The 22201-nt window shown below is 34.7% G+C and overlaps 1 protein-coding gene across 6 annotated transcripts in view; it reads right to left on the reverse strand.

Annotated features, from left to right (window-relative positions):
• Positions 1 to 22201, reverse strand: part of RPGR (retinitis pigmentosa GTPase regulator) — a 50162-nt gene that overhangs the window by 23981 nt on the left and 3980 nt on the right. For 3 of the 6 annotated variants that reach the window (XM_036016857.1, XM_036016854.1, XM_036016860.1), the window contains exons 5-11: positions 19686 to 19844; positions 17908 to 18057; positions 14538 to 14696; positions 8947 to 9102; positions 4988 to 5112; positions 2583 to 2765; positions 1489 to 1657 (exon numbers count right to left, since the gene is read on the reverse strand). In XM_036016857.1, coding sequence (XP_035872750.1) covers positions 1489 to 1657; positions 2583 to 2765; positions 4988 to 5112; positions 8947 to 9102; positions 14538 to 14696; positions 17908 to 18057; positions 19686 to 19844 — 1101 coding nt within the window. The remainder of the gene's footprint in view (positions 1 to 1488; positions 1658 to 2582; positions 2766 to 4987; positions 5113 to 8946; positions 9103 to 14537; positions 14697 to 17907; positions 18058 to 19685; positions 19845 to 22201) is intronic. The other 3 variants (XM_036016855.1, XM_036016859.1, XM_036016858.1) reach the window with 3 other exon arrangements.

Consider the following 22201-nt stretch of genomic DNA (forward strand, 5'->3'; position numbering starts at 1 on the left):
CTGACTGGGAATCAAACTGGTGACCTTTTGATTTGCAGGCCAACACTCAATCCACTGAGCCATACCAGCCAAGGCTTCATCTTTTATTACTTCAACTATTTGTCTAGGTTCCTGATCCTTAAGATGCTAAAAATTATCTGTGCCACAGTACTTAATCCCAGATTATCTTCTTAATTCCAAACCTACTGCTTACTCAGATCTCCTGGTCTTGGCTTCTTGTCCTGCCCCTATCATTTGAGCACATGCCCTGAAGTAATATATACATACTCCTAAGATACACAAATGTCTGTAAACAAAATTATTTACAAGAGGTATATAATAGCTAAAGACCTCGGATTACAATTTAAAATATGAAAGACATGAAAGCTATATCTAATAGGTAGAGAGGTAGAGGTATTTACTATACTAAATATGTAGTATTTATATATATTTAATGTATAGGTATTCTATTATGCTTCTATACATTTATATATATTTATACACAAAACAATTTTATATAAATATATTTATATACGTTTAATATATATATTACATATGCACATATAATACCTATATGTAGGTAATGAGGTAGAGGTATTTACTACACTAAATCAGGACTGTATTTACTAATAGTTTTCTGGAGGTGCTAGGCTCAATGCTAAGTGTATTATATGCCTTATTTAACTGTCACACTTACTCCCTAAAGTAGGTATTATTGAACTCATTTCCAAGATAGGGAAACTGAGGTTTAGGAAAATCAAGCAACTTTTCCAAAGTCAGTCACATAGTTAATGAATGTCAGAGCTATCATCTGGTCTCAAATCAACTTAACTACATACACCAGGCTCTTAACTTCTACAGTCCACTACCTAAATACAGAACTTCACATAGGTCCAGAAGACCTACATTCAAACTTATTCACTTCATTTATAAACTGAGCAACCTTGGACAAGTCACTCAATCTCAAGCCTTGCTTTTCTCATCTATAAAAATAAAGAAAATAACTCTTACCTAATTCACAGTTGCTTCAGGGTTTTTTAATTTTTACCTTTTTTTAAAGATGTTATTTATTTATTTTTAGAGAGGGGAAGGGAGGGAGAGAAACATCAATGTGTGGTTGCCTTACCACACTCCCAACTGGGAACCTGGCCTACAACCCAGGTATGTGCCCTGACTGGGAATTGAACTGGCGACCCTTTTGTTCACAATCCCGCGCTCAATTCACTGAGCCACACCAGCCAGGGCAGGGTTTAAAGGAGATAACATAAGTTAAGGTACTAACACTGCCCTACAAGGATATGCTGCTGCTGTTATATGGAAGTTTTAGGGTGAGTGACAAGGCTTGCTCTTTGTAAGAGCATTCCTGGATTTGAGTTCAAATGAGAGATGTCAGTCTTTAACTAGGAAAAATATTTAATTGTAGAAAACATCTTAAGGTAAATATGAAAACAACAGGAATAAAAGGTACATTTTTTTCTGAGAGCAGTCATAGTGTCTAGCAAGTATTACCTGGTTCCATGTGCTTCATGTGGCCCTCTTTTTCAGTCATCATTTCTGTCAGATTAGTTGTAGATACACAGAAAGGAACTGAACTCAGGGGGGAAAAAGCAGATGGCCCAATAGTCCTTTCAACTGGAGGTAGTGTTTGTGTCATCTGAAGAGAATCTGGGGGTTTCTCCTTTAAAATAAAAGGTTAAATAAACTGTTAGATGATGCTATATATTAATATAGACATCAACTACCTGTGGTAGCTAAAAATACTTAAGAGCGAGACTTCAAAGATAGGCTGTCCCACACAATTCACTTTTTATAATCCACAAGGGCTGAAAAATGTTGCTGTAGTCTCTATATAAGTTGCTTTAAACTGTCAATTTGGAAGCCTGTTTTTCACTTGACAGGGAAAAGTATGTGTGTTTTCTCTGCTTTCCTTGAGAAACAAAAAATTACTCATGAGACATCAACAACTACAAAATACTTATGGGATATTTCTCAATAGTTACTTTTTCATAATAAAAAGTCAAACTTAATCTTTTAACCTAAAAAGGAATATATTTTACAACTTAAACTATTTTTTAAAAAAGGAATGTGTTTTGTAAAAATTTACATTTTCTTTTTTAAAAATATACTTAGTATCAATAAAATAATTTTAAAGCACAGAATGAGACTCTCTAAATTTAATTGAGAAAAAAAATATGTCCTCTCTCAAACTGAAGACCTTATTTCTTTGTTCTCCATGTTTCGTTGTTTACAATGTATAACATACCATTGCTCATGCACTATAACTAAAAGATAAAAGGAAAGGAAAGTCAATACACATACGGTTAAGAAAACAACTCAGCATTCAATCTGAGGTGATAAGATAGTAGTATCACTGTCTATATGCCAAGGTTATTTGTGATAATTTGAATTTTCTAATTTGTATATTTAACAGCTTAATTCTGAGTTCCCTTTAAAAGTTTGTATGCCCTCAACTATAATAATTTTATTTAGTAAATATATCAGGCAAGATCCTTCTTTAATTTAAAAAGAAAAAGGATTTTTTTCTTCCAGTTTTCTTTGCAGTGCTACACAATACTATTATATAGGATAGACCACAACTGTACCCTCTCTCTTCGACGTACACGTGCCGATAAAGTACTGTGCAGTATGCTTCCTGAGGTCACGTTGCTGATGGGCACAGAAATTGCTCCTGATGTGCAAGGCTCACTCTCTTCCACAAATTCAAATTTTTCTGTAACATGTTCTGGAGTGGCAAAAACTATCATGTGACATCCACCACAGGCAACCTACAGCATAAATCCACAGAAAAATCAATTGATACTGGCTTTAAACACAAATAAGTGTTTAACAGTTTTCAGCTACAGAACATTTATTTAGTGGCAGACTTTCCATACTGAATGACTATATCTATCTATAGACACAAACACACACACATACACATACAAATGCATGAACTATAATATACAGTTGACCCTTAACAACATGGGTTTGAACTACACAGGTCCACTTGTATGTTTTTATTTTTAAACTATTTATTCATTTTTAGAGAAAGACATTGATTTGTTGTTCCACTTATTTATGCATTCATTGGTTGATTTTTGTATGTGCCCTGACCAGAAATTGAAACCGCAACCTTGATGTATTGGGATGATGCTCTAACCAACTAAGTTAATTTTTTTAAAAAATAAACAGGCAGCCCTCCATATCCCTGGGTTTCACATCCATGGATTCAACCAACCACAAATCAAAAAAAATATTTCTGATCCACAGTTGGGAATCTATGGATGCAGAGGGCTGACCGTATGCATTGTTCTATGCCATTTTATATAAAGGACTTTAGAATTTATGGATTTTTGTATTTGGAACCAATCCCCTGTGGATACTGAGGGATGACTATACTTAGGTTTTGGGGAAGTCAAAAGTTATACATAGATTTTCTACTTATCAACCGCATATTCTTTTCATCAAATTACTGTGACTGAAAATTAGAACAAGTTTAACATAAAATTTTACTTTCAATTTTAGATAGTATACACAAAAATTATTTGATATAATATAGATAAAAAACTAAATGTAATATTACAATTCTCCTTACAAGTTAGAAAATATTATTTTAATCTGAGAGCAACATGTCAATTACTTGAAAATTACTCAGAGAAATTCCACTTGGAAAAAGGTGATCCAAGAATAAATCAGTCTCTTGAGCTAATTATGTCTCAAAGCTTTTCTTTCTTTCTTTTTAAAGAAGGATGTAGGATTTTAAAAAAGATTTTATTTATTTATTTTTAGAGAGGGGGGAAGGGAAGGAGAAAGAGAGGGAGAGAAACATCCATGTGTGGATGCCTCTCACACACCTGCTACTGGGGACCTGACCTGCAACCCAGGCATGTGCCCTAGACTGGGAATTGAACCAGTGGCCCTTTGGTTTACAGGCCCGTGCTCAATCCACTGATGGCTCAATGCCAGCCAGGGTTCAAAGCTTTTTCTTTACATGAACATTTTTAAAAGTCCTTAGAATAAAACACAAACATGCACAATGATGGAACAATGAAAAATAAAATCAACATGCAAAGGATTTTGAGAATTAACTGATTTCCAATAAAGTGCTTAAAAGCCATTGTGTAGTACTTACAATACACAGACTTTTAGCCATTTTAAACTGCCCATGGTAATGTAAAGATAGCATATTCTGAACATATTCTGAACCTGTCCCTTATAATATTTTCAAAGTTAAAATTTATATATTTCTGTATAGCACTTTTAAAAATGATGTTCCCTATAAGACTATAAGCTCAGTGAATGAGGATGTGATTACTTTGTTCATCACTGTATGCTTTGTATCCCTTATACTCAGTCAGTATCTTATTCAGAACAGGGGTTCACTAAGTAGGTATCAAATCAAAGAATGGAAATGTTCTATAGCATTAGGCACTAAGGTTTTGAAGACCAAATTTCAAGTAATATCATCACCAAAGAAACAGATTTTTCACGTCCACAGTTCTTAATTGGTACAAGTGTTAGAAATAACAGATACAAAATGCCTGCTAGCAATAACACTGTAAACAATACCTTCTTATCTAAATAACATTTAGCCAACAAAACATAATTTCAAAACTCTCAATTAATTTTCTCTTATGCAGAATTTGAGAGTCTTAGTAATATCTGATTCAACAAATATCTATAGATGACTACTGTGAGTAAGGTACTCTGCTGGGTGCTGCAGGAGTCACAAACTTTTCTCATATGCCTTCAGGAGACATATGAGAATAAAATAGAAGAGTCCAGATTAGGGCACAAAGGAAGATGTTAAAGAAGAAAATTAGGAAAGGCACAGATTTTCAGAGTGACATTACGTCTGACATTTGACTTTTAGGAAACAAGTATATTTATTAAATACAGCCATGATGTTCTTTCATATCAACATAAAAGTGCATATTTTCTATACAAAACTGAAAGACTAAAATAAAGGAATATGAAAATATAAACGGGGAAATGCTAACACCCTTACCGAATGAACTCTGAATCTCAAAAAATTAGGGCACAAAGTAGGAGCAAACTGATTGGTAAAATTCTCCATTCCAAGTCCTAATTTTCCATATCGACCATCTCCAAAAGTATACATACAGCCTACATCTAAAATGCAAAAAAGAGAATTATAAAAGCGCTGATTGTATTAATTTATTTATAAACAGACAAATATATTATCATACATTGCAATTATAATTTTTCCCCTCACATTATGCACTGAATTTACCCTGATTCATTGATGCTTCCATACTCTCTGTGGTCTCTGTGGTCCTGCACATAATATTAGACAATAGATACTCTGAGAATCGCTAAGCCTTTGGTGATTTGTAAAGTTGAAACCAAGTTGTTCTGAGGCCTTGTGTGAAGCAGCAGCACCAGCATGAGATCTCATGTCACATGCCATCTTCTCAAGGGGAAAGAGATTGTTATATTCTGACCCCCTACGTCCCAATACAACTCATTTTCTTCTTCCTCCATTCACTGATTAGATCTGGTGTTTTCAGCCCTGCCTCTGGAGTTGTGACAATCAAAAATGTCTCCAGAAACTGCCATGTGTCCCCTGGGGGGGACAAAATCAGCACCGGTAGAAAACTACTGGCTTAGGTCAATCCAGCTGCCTCTTTTACCAGTTCTGCTCCTGGGCTGTGGAATGCTGCTGACGAAAATGCAATAAACCAACCATGCTGACTAATCTCCATACCAGGAGTGTCAAACTCATTTTCACCAGGGGCCATATCAGCCTCACGGTTGCCTTCAAAGCACTGAAATAATTTTAGGACTGTATAAATGTAACTACTCCTTAACTGTTAAGGAATTGAAATTACTTTTGGCCCTTTGAAGGCAACCACAAGGCTGATGTGGCCCCTGGTGAAAATGAGTTTGATGTCCCTGCTCTATACCAACCCTGGGGGTTGCCTATTTAGGTAGATGCACAATGATGTTGAGTAATATTTTTGCTTCTCTTCAGTTAACCCTGTTGCTCCACTGCTGTAGTAGCCATTCTGAACCTTCACTCCTTAAGCCCTTTCCTCTTATCTTTTATCTCAAGTGGGGTAAATGCCATGGAAGCAAAAGTAAAGGGAAAGGTGCCAGTATGGGTGCAGAGGAGACGGATGATCTCCCAATAGTCTGGGGATTAGGGAAGGGTTTCAAACTGTGGCATAAAGGATGATCAGAGTTTAGCTGCAAGAAAAGGGAACAAAGAATCTTCCAGGCAGAGTCAGCAGTACATACAAAGGCTCTGAATAAAAATATATATAGTATACTCAAGGAGTTGAAAGGCAACAACGTGCCTGAAGCACAAAGGGGGAGTGATATAAGATGAGTCTGAAGAGGTAGGAAGGAACCACAACAAAGAGGATCCTGTTAGTTTATCTTAAGAATTTCTGAACTCTATCCTAAGGGCAATAATAAGCTAAATGAATAGTTTTAAGCTGGAAAATTAAAAGATCACATTTGAGGCCTTCCAGTTCAAGATGGTAAAGTAACTGCATACTAACAAAATCCAAGAGAACTGACCAAAAAATGATTAGAGAAACCATACTTCAGGAAAGTGGGAAGTTCAAAAATTAATGTACAAAAATAGATGCCCTATAAATCAGCAATAACCACTGTTCATGCTCTAAATTTATGCTCCTATAGTTCTTTTTTAAAAAGATTTTATTTGTTTTTAGACAGAGGGGAAAGGAAGGAGAAAGAGGGAGAGAAACATCAATGTGTGGTTGCTTCTTGTGCACCTCCTACTGGGGACCTGGCCCACAACCAAGGCATGTGCTCTGACTGGGAATCGACCCAGCAACCTTTTGGTTCACAGCCCAAGCTCAATCTACTTATCTATACCAGCTAGGGCATAATTCTTACTATAAAATATTTATTTCTTTATGTATATTCCTTATCATGTTTCCTTCTCCTTCCTTTGACCCTGATTTCTTTATCCAAAATGCTTTTTGAAGTTTGCCCTTTTGATTATCTTTAGTCAGAAAAAAACAAACTATGATCTAAGCCACCTGACTCCACTTCTAACCTCAGAGAGCTTTTCAAAATATGAGCCACTGGCTATAATGGGGAACTGGCAAGAATTCATAGATAACCCACTACATACCTCTCATTAATCCTGGAGAAAAAAATATTCATAACACCTGTCCCCTGGGGAGGATTCATGAGCAAAAAGGCAAACCATGTTAATGTTCAATTATTTGTGCTATAAAGTCTTTCATCAGGAGGAAAGGTATTATGAAAGTTTAGCCAAATAATCTCATTGTATGTTAGACAATCCATAAAAAGTATTTATTTACCATCAATGGCAATTTAGAATGGATGAAAAATGTCAGTAAGGGCAGAGAAACTGAGATAAAGATAATGCAGTAAGGGATTCCTACATAACAAAAATCCTAGGACTATAAATGAATAGCATTTTTTTTTACATTGTATATATGCATATATATATATATACATACAACTGAATATAAACATTTGTGTATATATATGCTCTATTTCATGCTATATTAACAAAGACATCAATACTTGAAAATGGGCAGGTAGGCCTCTTTGAAAGGTTCTTTGGGAAGAAACGACAATGTATTATAGGACCTTGTATTTGCTGACTCCTAGTTCCCCTAATCAGACACCATTAGATGAGCTCCACTGTAGCAGTAGCTTGTTTAAAAGAAGGGAAATAAATGTAGAAATAGCAATATCTGGACTGTGGGAGTGGGGGATGGGACGGGACAGAGGAGGGCAAAGGGGAAAAATTGGGAAACTGCAATAAAATAAACAATAAAATTAAATTAAAAAAGAAATAGCAATATCTGGATTATTCTAAAACACTATATGACTTCTAGCTTTTAAATGTTTCATTTCTGGATAGAAATGTGAGCTGGAAATAGTGAAATTACAGAGCCTTTTGTTCTAAATCAAAATTGTAGAGTATGTCAATTACCTACAAGTAACTGATTCAGTCATTTTAGGGAAAGATCTTAGCCCTGGCTGGCGTAGCTCAGTGGATTGAGCGCGGGCTGGGAACCAAAGTGTCCCAGGTTCGATTCCCAGCCAGGGTACATTCCTGGGTTGCAGGCCATAACCTCCAGCAACCGCACATTGATATCTCTCTCTCTCTCTCTCCCAGCCTCCCTCCCTAAAAATAAATAAATAAAATATTTTAAAATAAAAAAAAAAAAAAAAGAAAGATCTTTATTAAGTCCTACAATAGCAGCACCTAGTTTCTGAGGTTGATAAGTTGGCCCAATGCAGTATCTCTCTGGATAAAGGAGAAAAGACAGAGTTGAAGATCTAGAAGACTCAGATATTCAGTTAGTGGTGTTTGAGGTGCCTTTCTATCATTGTGGAGCAGGTAGGAAAGGGTCACTCCTGAAAACGCCTCCTGGTGGCAAAAGCATCATAAAAACTTAGTCTGCATGTGGCTGTGTCAGACTCAACAGGAAGAATATTTTAATATAAGTTCTTTTCTAGCAAATAGATGTGGGGAATATAGAAATATACACTTGAAACCCATCTAATTTTATTAAACAATTTTATAACAATAAATTTAATAAAAATTAAAATAGTAATAAAAATAATAGGTATGTGGATCTACACAAAATAATTTTTTTCTTGTAAGGCTTTTCCCTCTGGCCTGAGCAGAGTTAAGAAACTTCAAGCTCATAAAGTTTCAAAAAGATTCTGCCTTTCTGCCAAAGTATAATACTATGGTCTTATCACTGACATATTCTGAGATTCTAAATCTTTGGATCATTTACATTGATTTTAAATTGACTTAAAATATAAAAAGAGTTTACAAACTTTGTATTTTGGCATATTAAACAAGGAATTCAATTTTCTCAGTTATTCTTCTGTTTAAGTTAGACACGTTAATTTCATATAGTCTTTACGTTGTAAAATATATCCAGTTCTATAAATATATACCAGAAATATGATCTGTACCTGTTATCAAAGCTGTGTGATTTTCTCCACAAGAAATGGAGGTTATTTTCCGGCCATTAACAGACTCAACGACTTGGGGTTCTGCAGTTTCAAAGATAAAAGTGCCAAGACCCAGCTGACCAAACTGTCCCAGCCCGAAGGTATACACACCTTTTTCTGAAAAGGAAGGGGCAAATACAAAAAAAGGATTGCAGGGAAGCAGATGCTGTCACCATTATATCTAGAAAAATTGTGATAGTCAACCTTTCACAATGAAGGTTATGTATCTCTGAAAGAAATGCCCATATAAGAATACCTAATACTTAAGTATACACTTCTCAGTAATGAAGGAAGAGGGAAAATGACAAGACACACAACTATAAAAATTATGGCATGGGCTTGATTTCATCTTTTACACATAACTATAAAAGAAACTGCTAAAAATATGTTAAGTCAGTGAATAATTTAAAATGTCCCTATAATTACCACTCAGCTTTTTTTAAAAGTATCGACTGTCATTAAGTTAATTCCTTTCACTGCCTTAAAAAATTAAGTGTTTCCTATAGAAAAAGTCCTTACTTTCAAAGGTAGTTTAATAGAAGAGTCTATTTTGTAAAACAATTTCATGAGAATTTGCATGAGAACTTAGACACAGTAGATAATGCTAGGTTTATTTATAGATAAAGTACATTTACTAGGAAATTCAATAATAATGAAAAGAGGGTAAAAAAGCTTTCATCTATATTAATGTTTTTAAGTGATTCCAAAGAACCTCCAGTAACTTAGTAAATATTATGCTCACATATTCTCTAGAAATGGGAAAACACAAAAACAGGAAAAATGAGTGGTGATGAGTCATTTTAGACACATAACTCTCGATGGCCACTATGTTAAGAAGCACAGTGTTTATTATATCAGTTTACTTTTCCAGAGTTCAATACATTGCTTCTCCTGCTACAAAGAAGAAAAAGAGCTTTGGATTCAGGCAGGAGCCCAAATCTGCATTATTATTACTAGCTGTGGCAAGTAGGAAAGGTACTAAAATTCTCTGATATTATAATCCCTTTCTAACAGAGTTTCTGTAAGGATTAAATGAGAAAACATTCAGACAGTTTTAAAAAAATAATAGGACATTCAGTTGTAAAAGCTGCAGTGGACTACTACTCATCCATAAAAAAGAAGAGAATTGTACCTTTTGTAACAGCATGGATGAACCTTGAGAGTATTATACTAAGTGAAATATACCAGTCAGAAAAAGACAAGTACCATAGGATTTCACTTATATGTGGAATCTAATGAACCAAATAAACCAACAAAGTGGACACTGATGGATACAAAGAACAGAAGACAGCTGTCAGAGGGGAGAAGGTTAGTGGCTTGGTGATAAGGGTGAAGGGATTAAGCAAAGAAAAACAGGAAGACTCATGGACATAGACAACAGTACTGCTAGAGGGAAGGTAGGGAGTAGGGGGAGGTAGAAGAGGGTAAAGGGGGGATAAATGGTGATGAAGGAGACCTGAGTTGGGGTGATAAAAACACAATACAGTATCCAGATGATGTATTACATAACTGTATACCTGAAACCTATATAATTTTATTAGCCAGTGTCACCCCAATAAATTCAATAAAAAATAAATTAGAAAAAGAACATTTTTCTAAAAAGTAATTCTCTAATCGACTCATCTTATTCTGACAATGGAAGATACTAATGAACATATAACTATCTACTATCATGGCCTTATATTTTTTCTGTCTGAAAAGCATGTTTATTTCATAAATAAGACATATAGGTTTTAATTCTTAAGAGATATGTTATATCAAGGATATAAAGCCACAATGAAACAATTACAAAATTGCTGCTTATTAGTATAAAAAATACCATCTCTTAATTTAATTAATCATCACATGGCATATCTCCAGTTCTAAATGTTCAGCTTAATATAAAATGGCAGATAAATTAAAACAATTGTCTATCTTTAGCTGGCCAACAATTACTTAAGTTTCTTAAGCTGTTTTATATTGGCTTATAAAATCAGGCCATTTAGGCAGCCTGATTCACATTATCCTGTTAGGTTCACTTTCAGGTGCTTGGATGATTAACGATGACAATAGTTTCTGTTTTTTTTTTCAATGACCTAAGACTCTTTCATTTAAGACCATTATGTATAACAACTATTATAAATTTTGGTCATATCACCTTTGTAACATTTAACAATGTAATTCAATGTTAAAAATAATATTATATTAGAGAAACAGATTTTTATTAGTTGGCTTCAGATCAATACTACTGTAATTTCACAGAATACATTTGATTTTGTGACTAGTAATTTGTTACCCTGCAAAGATCTTAGCTTGTCCAAACATAATCTGGAGAATTTAAGTTCTTATTTTTCTTGGGATCCAGATTTCACTGAGGACCCCATCTTATAATCAGGCTTTTCTTGTCTTTTTGTAACTGCTGTGGATGACATACAAGATAGCATCTACACTCTGCCTCACTTAGGTTGTCCAAGTTCCAGTCTGACACTTTCTCAATAGAAATCCATTGTTTCCCTAATTCTAAGGAGAAACTAATCATACTATCACCCATCACTACAACCAGCAGTTATATTTTCTAACCTATCATAGTCATATTTAAATATTATGTTTTAAATACATTCATTCGCAATGAGATAATTTAAATTACCTTTACAGTATTTTAATGAATTATACCTAAATAGATGTTAAGATCAGAGTTATAGACACAAGGAAAAACAACACTGGGGAAGACCCGCCCCCAGAATCATCTAATCTAAGCCCTTTGCTTTAGTGAAGGGAGTAATTTAGAACAGGTTTGCTTTTCTTTCCATAAAGGTCTTGCAAAGTATTCTATGACTCTTATGTATTCAATTTCATACTTAATAAAACTATTTGTCAATACATTCTTCAGGTCAAGTTTTTCTCAGGACTAAATATTTAACCTTTCTGCCCACACTGTGTCCACTGTAATGAGAATATAGTTTTCTCACCAGGGCAAGCTCATAATAAAGCTCTCATGGGTCCATGGAGAAATGTGAAAAATAAGGAAATACTGAATTTTCCATACAAATAAACATAAAATATAAGGGTGTGTCTTTTACTATAAAATTAAGAGCTTTTTAATTTTTGTTATGAAAAATTCCCCTTATTTTATGATATAATGGTGAAAACTGTATTGTTTGCAATGTCCATATTTAGCCAAATGAAAATCGAAAGCTGGCAACCATATGTTCATCCTTATATTTTATAAAACAAAAACCTTAAAATATAAAAATTTTACTGGTCTATGAGATTGCAAAGTATGCAAAAATATACTCAAAACAAACAATTTCTGACAACATAGTTCTGAACTACAAAACAAAGTCCACAGGAAGCTAAATGTCTATAATATTGTAAGAAAACATCACACTTAAGAGCATTTTTAATTTTAAGTATAATGAAAAGTACCATAAATGACCTTGGTGTTCATTTTATAATACATGAATATATTTTACAATGTATGGTTGAATGACATTATTATATAATCAGTGTTTGTATCCTTTAGAACAGTCACCTAATAAATTAATATTTTCTGTAATTTTTGTACAAACTACATAAAATATACAATATAAAGATAAGTTGCATTTCTGGCTATAGAATGAATTTTCAGATAATTTATAAAGATTAATTTCAAATTTTAATTCCTAAAATAAATCTTTTGGAGAATATATGAAAATTCATTTTGTCAGCAAAAATTTTAAAAAATCTTAAGCCTCAAAATTATTTCCCATGAAAAAAATTATTTCTAACTTGGAAAAAGATTCCATCTGGAAATTATAATTCTGGTAAACCATATCTTAATAAGCATGACTAGAACTATGACAAAATGTCAAGGAGCTCTGGCCGGGCAGCTCAGTTGGTTGGAACACCATTCCATACACCAAAAGGTCGTGGGTTTGACTTCTGGGTCTAAGCACATACCTAGGTTTCAGGTTTGATCCCTTTTTAGGGCACATACAGGAGGCAACTGCTTGGTGCTTCTCTCTCACACTGATGTTTCTCTTTCTCTCTCTCCCCCCGACCCCGCTTCCTCTTTCTCTAAAATCAGTAAAACATATCCTCAGATGAGGACTAAGAAAATAATAAAGAAAAAGAAGCCAAGGAAAAACTATGTTAGAGAGGAAAATCTAAAGATAAAATATTGCTCAATCACCTTGCAATATTAAGTATATCATCTGAAAACTGGATATTATTCAATATTTATCTAGAATACTTCCAACTTTAGGTTACTAAATATTAATGGTGATTTCAGAAACTGTTCACTTCTTTCTAACCAAAAAAAAAGTCGTAATTCACTACCTAATTGCATTACATCTATACTACTCATTTAAATAAAGATAATGTCGAATATAGGAACATCAATTTAGTAAGCATATTATCAAGTAGTAAGTATATCTTAATACATTAACTAGAATCCTGAGAAATGACATATTATACCAAATACCAAACTCAGAAGCCAAAACTGATATTACTATTGAGGTTCTAACTTTCTTTTATTACCTATAATTTAAAATCTTAACATTTTTAATGAATTACTATAACAGAACATAAAAATCACAAGGGAATCACCAAGTTATACATGGTGAATGCCACAGAGAAAAGAATTATCAATGACTGTAGAAAACAGCATGACAAGGGCGCTTCTCCAAAAGAAAATATTTCAGAAAAAGTCAATTTTTGATAAATATGGAATACATATACACATATATATGAAAAACATATATTTGCAATATATAGGAAAAACAAGTATTTCTATATACATATGGAAAACACTCTGTTTTTGAAACTGAGCTAAAAGCACTGTCATTTGTTGCCATTAAAGGTGTTAAGATCATAAAAACATCAGTTATGTTAGTGAAAACAATTCAAAATTCATTTTTCCTCAAGAAATTCTTCCATTGGCCAGAAATGTATATTAACTACAGGAATAAAAGGTGAGACTCTTAACAAGAAAAGATCCAAAGTCAATTTATATGAGCTATCTAAAATAGCCAAACTCATAGAAGCAGAGACTAGAATTGTGGTTGCTAGTAGCTGGGAAGGAGAATAGGAGAGTTGCTGATCAATGTGTATAAAAGTTTTAGCTATGCAAGGCAAGTTCTAGTAATTCACCATACAACATTGTGCCTATAGATAATATTGTATTCTACAAACTCACTTTATATGTAGAATCTGATGAGCACAATAAACTAACAAACAAAATACAAACAGAAGTACAGATACATGGAACAGACCGACAGCTGCCAGAGGGAGGGAAACTGGATAAAAGACAGTGAAGGGATTAACCAAGGAACATTTATGCATGACCTATGGACATGGACAACCATATGGGGATTGGCTGAGGAAGTGGAAGTGTTGGGGCTGGGTGGAGGTGAGCAAAGGGAGAAAACGTAGGGACAACTGTAATAGCATGAACAATAAAAAAATAAAAATAAAAATCACTTAAGAGGGTAAGTTAGATGATTAGTGTTCTTACCACAATAAAAAATATATTAAATTTTTTTTCATTGGCCACCACAGAAAGTAAGAAACAGATCAGCAGGGTCCCCACATACCTGTGAGAACCACAGTGTGCCCTCCACCACAAGCTACTTGGAGCACTTTCTCAGGAATTCCAGTCACCAGCTGGGGCACTCTGTGATTCATCAGTAGCTCTTGGGGAAGACCTAACTTCCCACACTCAGGTTCTCCAAATGTATAGAGTTCTCCGTCCCCTGTTAAAGGAAAATAACAGTGATCAATGATGACATAAATATGAATAAGACACTGGCCTTTTTAGTACACATTCTCATGTTCAATAAAAAATGTAGAAAACATCAACTTAATAAATTTGACTTTTCTTGAAATATTTCTACTATATGGTGAGGAAAGAAAGCCAAATTTTATTTTCCCTTTGATTATTCTAGTCTAAAATTTTCACAAATAATTCACAACTGTTACTACTAAGAAACAACTGGAAAATTATTTTAGCTGTTTAACAAAAGAGCGAGGACTATCTTACTTCTACTTCCTTTTAATAAAGCAAAATGAGCCCTGGCTGGTGTGGCTCAGTTGACTGAGTGCCAGCCTATGAACCAAAGGGTCACTGATTAGATTCCCAGTCAGGGCACATGACTGGGTTGCGGGCCAGGTCCCCAGTAGGGGGCACATGAGGGGAAACCACACATTGATGTTTCTCTCCCTCTCTCTCTCCCTTCCCCTCTCTAAAAATAAATAAAATCTTTAATTAAAAAAAAAACAAAGCAAAATAACTAGACATTAAGCCCCCACAAGGACACAGATTTTATTGTGCTCATTAAGGTATTCCAAAAATCTAGCAGAGTATCTATCTAGTACACTGAGCATGTAATGAATAATTGTTGAATATATGAATGAATAATTGCTTTTTATTAAATTTGTTTAATGAAACTCAGTAAATTCAATATATTTACTCAGTTCAGAAAGCTGAGTAAATATATCTTAAGAGTCTTAAGATAACAGATTTTACTGATAGATGGTACTTCCTCCACAAAGATTCTTATCAAGAAAACCAACATATAATCACTGGCTTGTCAATACCACTACTGACTTGCTTCTGTTATTACAGTTACCTCACTATGACTATGAACTTCTTAAAAGTAAGAAATTTCTCTTATTCACTTCTATGAACTGAAGTGAGCTCTATAAAGTAGGAATTAAAAAACCTTTGTAAATATACAATCTAGTCTAAAGAATGACACAGAATGTATCACCATTGGTGTGAGGAAGGAGGTAACACAGCAGGTCTTGTTGCTTATTAACTGCACCTCTCCAAGAGAACTATGATTGACCACTGACCAACCCCCGGGAATATGGCCCCTGAAATGTTCTTTATGTCAGTGATTGGTGATTTTGTTATGCACACCTGGAACAATAAATTATGCCAGCTTAGCTTCTTAGGGTTGCTGTGCACAAACATCAACACTGATGAGGTATACCTGGTTTCACTGTTGAGGGACCTGAGTGTCATATGCTGTGGCCAGCTGCTAGGAGGATATGCCTACCTAATCAGTGCCCTGCATATCAGACTTTGAGACTAAGTGGGCTCCCCTGGGCAGAGACATTCCACACATGTCCCTGAAGCTTGCTGCCAAAGACAAAGCATGTTCTATGTGATCTAGGAAGAAGAAGAACTAAGAAGCCTATGCTGGACCTGACTAGACTCCACTGGTACATTTATTTTTCCTGTTGCTTTTGTTCTGTATCCTTTGCTGTAATAAATCTTAGCCATGAGTGTAACCTGCTATAGAAGCTTGACAGTCCTTCCAGCAAGTCATAGAACTTAGAGACATTGTAGGACATCCAATACACATGGGATGCGCTACTTAAAACTTGCTCAGGCATGAGACTAATATAATAATGTATGCCAACTATATTTTACCTAAAAAACTTGGACAAATACTACAGACATAGCTATAATGATTTCTCACAAGTTTTTTATGAAGTATGTAGCAAACACTGGCACAGAAGAGGTGTTCAGTAAGTCAGCACCCTTCCCCTTTTCCCATGCCTTTTGCTTCTCATATGAAATGAATTACTAAGCCCAGAAGAGTCCCATTGCACCTCTGTCTATAAATTCCTGGTGCTCTCCATACCTTAATATGGGTGAATTGTATTATACGTAAGCTGTATCTCAATTAAGCTATTTTTTAAAGACATGAAAACAATAAAACAAAGCAAAGAAGCTCCATTTAAGACTTGTTGGTTAAGACAAACAATTCAATTCTACTTCTTCCCTCACTGGCTAAGGCAGAGTTTAACTATAAAAGTGATTCTGGAAGTTTTATTAAAACCTAAGTATAAGACAATGCTTTTGCTTGTTTTTTATTGTTTTTATATTTGTGTTTTTCTTTCCTTTTTTGACTTGTTTTATGAACAAAGTGAGCACAGACTACACCAAACCCAGGACCCTAAAGTTACTAATACGTCTGTAGGTAGTATTGCCCCAAGAAACACAATTAATTGGTCATTCATTCATTTACTTCCTCATTTGACAATATTTATTGATTAACAGCTTGTTCAAGATAAAAACTGATACAGTGGTGAATAATACCAACCAAGGTGGATTTTGCCATCTCTTGGTACTAAGCTGCTTCCAATTCACTGGTAAGTCAGAGCAGCACTGAGATGAGTCGATTGGAACTTTCTAAAACTGAAACCGAGGTATATGGAATAAGGAATAAACATATAAAGCAAAAATTTAGGGAGAAAGAGGTCCAAGAGGGACCACAAAACTATTTCCTCTAGCTATTTTACTGTTAGAAAAACCATCAATGGGATGGAAAGCCATGATCACACTTCTATTATTACTAGTGTAGATGTAGACTATAATAGAGTTCAGTATTTCAAAAATTTTAACTAAGGTAGAAACAGTTGCCAGTGAGCACAGGAAAGGGAGAAATTGAGTATGCTGAGAAAAATCCCACCAAAGGAAATCATATTCTATGTTGACATCTCTTCTTTTCCATCTAGTCTTTATCCTTGTTCACACATTGCAAGTCTATGCTTCATTTATTAAAACAATAAAAGCAAAGTATCAGGACAAGAGTAGAATAGGTCAAAGTACATAGGCAAGTAGATCCAGAGGAAAGTGGGCCACAGGTCTTATTTTTCATGCCAAATTATTCCAACAAGTTTGAGATCCAAAACTTAAAAGGGTTTCTAACATATAAATTTTGTTTTTCTAATGTACCTAATTTCATTAAAAAAGTTACCAAATCAGAGAGTTTGAAATGATAAACTCTCATTACTGAAATGGAGAAATATTGTTAAAGCAGACCAAAATTATTTCATCACATAGACTAACATGGCATTTCTATGGAACTGTAGAACGCTATATCATTTTATTATTAACTAAGAACTCAGAAATGGTAGATAACATGATGAATCCAAAATGTTCTGTCTTACTTGTTACAAAAGCTGAATGGTAATATCCACAAGAGATCCAGGCAATAGGTTTCCCAAAGGTCACTTGATGAGGAACACACACATTAGATACATTATTTAAGCCAATCTGCCCTTCAGAATTTTCTCCCCACACAAAAAGTTTTCCATCTTCTAAAAAGAAAATACAAGGAGGAATAAAGGTTTAAAAAGTGGCAGGGGTATGAATTATTGTGTTTATAATGCCTCATTTATTCTGTAATTTAGAAAAATTATATGCTGGAAAGAAAAGTACTCCTAAGACATTTATACCAGCTAGCTACTTAACAGTTCAATATCTAGTACAAAATGCTTCTATAATGATAAAGGACAGAAACTAACGTGATGTAAATCACTTTAGTCATGTCCATATTTTTATCTTAATAGCAATGACAGAATGTCCTTTCCTATAATAACCTTTTCTTATTTTAATGCCTCTAAACAGAAAATGGTTTCTTCCTTTCACACAGTCTACCTGCAACTGAACTAAATGACACCATGAGTCACATTGGACATCATCCCCTGGGAAGTAAGTCCCAGGTCAAAAGGGCCTAGAAGACCTGGCTCTGAGAACACAGAGGAAATGATGCTTTAAATAAAAACAAATAAATGGATTTCCCTAACTTTATTTATTTATTTATTTATTTATTTATTTATTTTTTACAATTTAGACTTGAAACATATAACCTAGCTTCAGAGGATCAGGAAATATATTAGCATGCATAGTATCTCAAATACAGGTTAAACTATGTTCTTTCTGATAGGGTTTTTGATGTCTGGAAAAGCTAAATGAGGAAAGTATTTTAGAAAGAAATCATCTAGACTTATTTACCTTTTAATTAATTTAACAATTAATCTTTGGCCCTGGCTGGTGTGGCTCAGTGGACTGAGTGCTGGCCTGCGAACCAAAGTGTCATCAGTTCGATTCCCAGCCAGGGCACATGCCTGGGTTGCAGGCCAGGTCCCCAGTTGGGGGTGTGTGTGAGGCAACCACACACTGATGTTTCACTCCTTTTCTTTCTCCCTCCCTTCCCCTCTCTCTGAAAATAAATAAATACAATCTTTAAAAAAATTGAAGAAAGAATCAATCTTTGATTTAACAATAAGGCAAATAAAAGAAAAACTGAAAATAAGAACCAACAAAAAGATGTCAAAACGTTAACTGTGCTACTGACTGAACTGAAGGATAGAGCCTCACAGCTGACTCTGGCTCTCCTGACAGCCAGAGCAACACTGTAAGTTCTGGAACAGTTCTCCAGACTGGAACAAAGAAGCACAACAGCAGCTTCTTTAGTGAGAACAGGTTTATCTTAGATCCAAATTTTAAAGAAGTTCCTCATATAGGCTCTTAATAAGGAGGCAGAGAGATATATGGCCATTACAAATTTTACTTTAACAACATATATCCAACAGATTTCTATGATGTTTCTGAAAGTAACTTCATTAAAGCTGTAAGTATAATTTCAGAACATTCAATGAAAATAATATTGAAGAATATCTACTCATAAGAATATGAGTAGATAGAAACATAGCTAAGAATTTATTTATCAATTATCTTCAAAGTGTATGTTGACATCTAACTCTAAATAAGCATAAAATTGCAATATATGTCATGGTTTAAAGTTCTATTTTAAATGCCTTCTGAGAACACATCACCAATGAAACAAAACTAAATGGCAATGCTCTCTTCAATTTACTGAGTTCATACATCCTAGTCGAAAGGAAAGGGATGTGCCCTAGCTTGAAATGGAAAAAAGTCTCACCAGTTAGTGCAGCTGAAGTGTTAGATCCAGCGGAGAGCTGTTTAAGCTGATGCTGGGATGTAAAAAACTCGATTAGATGAAAAGTGTCTCTATCTTCAGTGTCACCAAGTCCTAGCTGGCCTTCATTATTTCCTCCAACTGCATATACTTTGCCTCCTTCTGCACACAGAAAACATCAGTAAACTGCAGTCATCATTTTTATGAGAAAAGCCAGTGTACACCAGATATTTCCTCTATTAACAGTGAAGAAAGTTGAAAGCTGACATTACCCTATAATTTGGTGCATAACTTCATTTCATTGTCAAAAATGAAGTAAAACAAGCAAGGCTATACATTTTTGTGAGATTTTACAAATCATTCCAGAGTCCCAGTAGCAATTGAAATGCACACAATGTGTGGAATGTATTTTTTTACTCATGCAGCACTTTATTAACTCAGAGCAGAAAAGAAGACAGTAATTTCCAAGTTAGTTTACAATCCAAATCAAACTATTTTAAAAGAGATACGGTTCATTAATTTTAACTTCCATACCCATTAAAGCTAAGATATAAGTAACAAATAAGTAAAATGAGACAAATTCAAGAAGAATATATTAGAAACATGGAAAGTCTATGTTGTATAATTTTTTAAATTTTATAGCTAAATAGAAAAGCAGTACAACACTGTATTTAGAAGAAAGGACTCCAGAGCCATATTTCCTGGCTGCAAATTCTGGCTTGCCTCTTATCAGCTCAGTAACCTCGAGCAAGCTGTACTTAACCCTTCCCTGTCTCTTTTTCCTTATCTGTAAAACAGAGCTAATAACAGTGCCTACTTTATAGAGCAGTTATAAAGTTTAACTTAGTTAACATTTATAATATTCTTAGAACAGCATTTGGTTCATTGGAAGCACTATAAATATGTTAATTACTTTATTAATTAAGTAAGAAGTATATTATGCCTACATAATAAATATTACCAGTAAGTTATGAATAAAGATTTTTTGAGACATATACATATTAAAAAAACAGTGATATCTGTCATAAAAATGCATATGAAGTCAAAGCCTCACTAAATAATAGGGGAAATTGAGGGCAAAACCAGACTGAATCAGTACAAATTAAAAATGAGATTTTAAAAAAAGATGTTATTTATTTTTAGAGAGAAGGAAAGGGAGGAAGAAAGAGAAGGAGAGAAACATCAATGTTTGGTTGCCTCTCACATACCCCCTTCTGGGGACCTGGCCTGCAGCCCAGACATGTGCCTTGACTGGGAATTGAACTGGCAACCCTTTGCAAACCAAAGGGCACTCAATCCACTGAGCCACACCAGCCAGGTCTAAAAATGAGATTTAAAAAAAAAATCCTAACTGAGAGAAATGAAACTAGCTTTCAAATGGAATTGGACCACACAATTTACACATATGGAGCAAACCCAAGTTGGTGAAATACTTAGCAGTTCAGAGACCACATGAGTAAAAAGTTGAATAGCCACCAAAAGCTCCATTGGAAGAAGTCAGGCTTACACCAAATCTTAAAAGATAAGAATCCAAGGAAAAGACATTTCAGCAAGAAAAGTCTGAACAGGGTGGAGAGGTGAGGAGGAATCAAGGCAAGGAAAATAGCCTAAAGACAGAAACTTTGTGGAAGGGAAAGGAGGTAGGAAGGATTGGTCAATGGCCAGAGCCTAAATATCTAATTGTTCCAGGAGCATTTGTTGAAAAGACTACTTTGTCTCAATTGAATTGTCTTGGTACCTTTGTCAAACATTAGTTGGGCATATGCGTATGAATCTATTTCTGGATTCTGTTCTGTTCCATTAATCTTTATCTATCTTTTTGCTAATAGCATACTCTCAATTACTGTATCTTTGCAGTAGGTCTTGAACTCAGGTGGCGCTAGTCCTCTAATTTTGTTCTTTACAAAATTGTTTTGGTCATTCTAGGTCCTTTGCTTTTCCATATAAATGTAAGAATCACATTGCCAACCACTACACACACACAAATTTAAGGATCACCTTGCCAGCCCTGGCTGGTGTGGCTCAGTGGATTTGAGCACCTGCCTGGAAACCAAAGGGTTGCCGGTTCAATTCCCACTCAGGGCACATGCCTGGGTGGCAGGCCAGATCCCCAGTAGGGAGCACATGAGACACAACCACACCGATGTTTCTTTCCCTCTCTTTCTCCCTCCCTTCCCCTCTCTCTAAAACTAAATAAATAAAATTTTTTTAAAAGAATCATCTTGTCAATTTCTATACACACACAGAAGCTGTTTAGATTTTAACTGAAATTGTGCTGATTCACATTAATAGAGGTTTTTGTGAGGGTGGGTTTGGCTCCCACTCACCCTCAGAAAAGGAAGAACACGAACAGGAACAACTACCCCCTGATGTGTGCAGGGGGGAGATGCTGCCCCCTGACATAATCCAAGGAAACAAGCTTTTTCTTCAGCCATTTACCATTTATCTGCATATTGTCAAAAGCAAACAAGTGTACTATCCATCTCCATTTTTAAAAATCCTACTGTTGTTACCAAGGT

Source organism: Phyllostomus discolor, chromosome X, assembly GCF_004126475.2.
Source record: "Phyllostomus discolor isolate MPI-MPIP mPhyDis1 chromosome X, mPhyDis1.pri.v3, whole genome shotgun sequence".
Taxonomy (NCBI): domain Eukaryota; kingdom Metazoa; phylum Chordata; class Mammalia; order Chiroptera; family Phyllostomidae; genus Phyllostomus; species Phyllostomus discolor.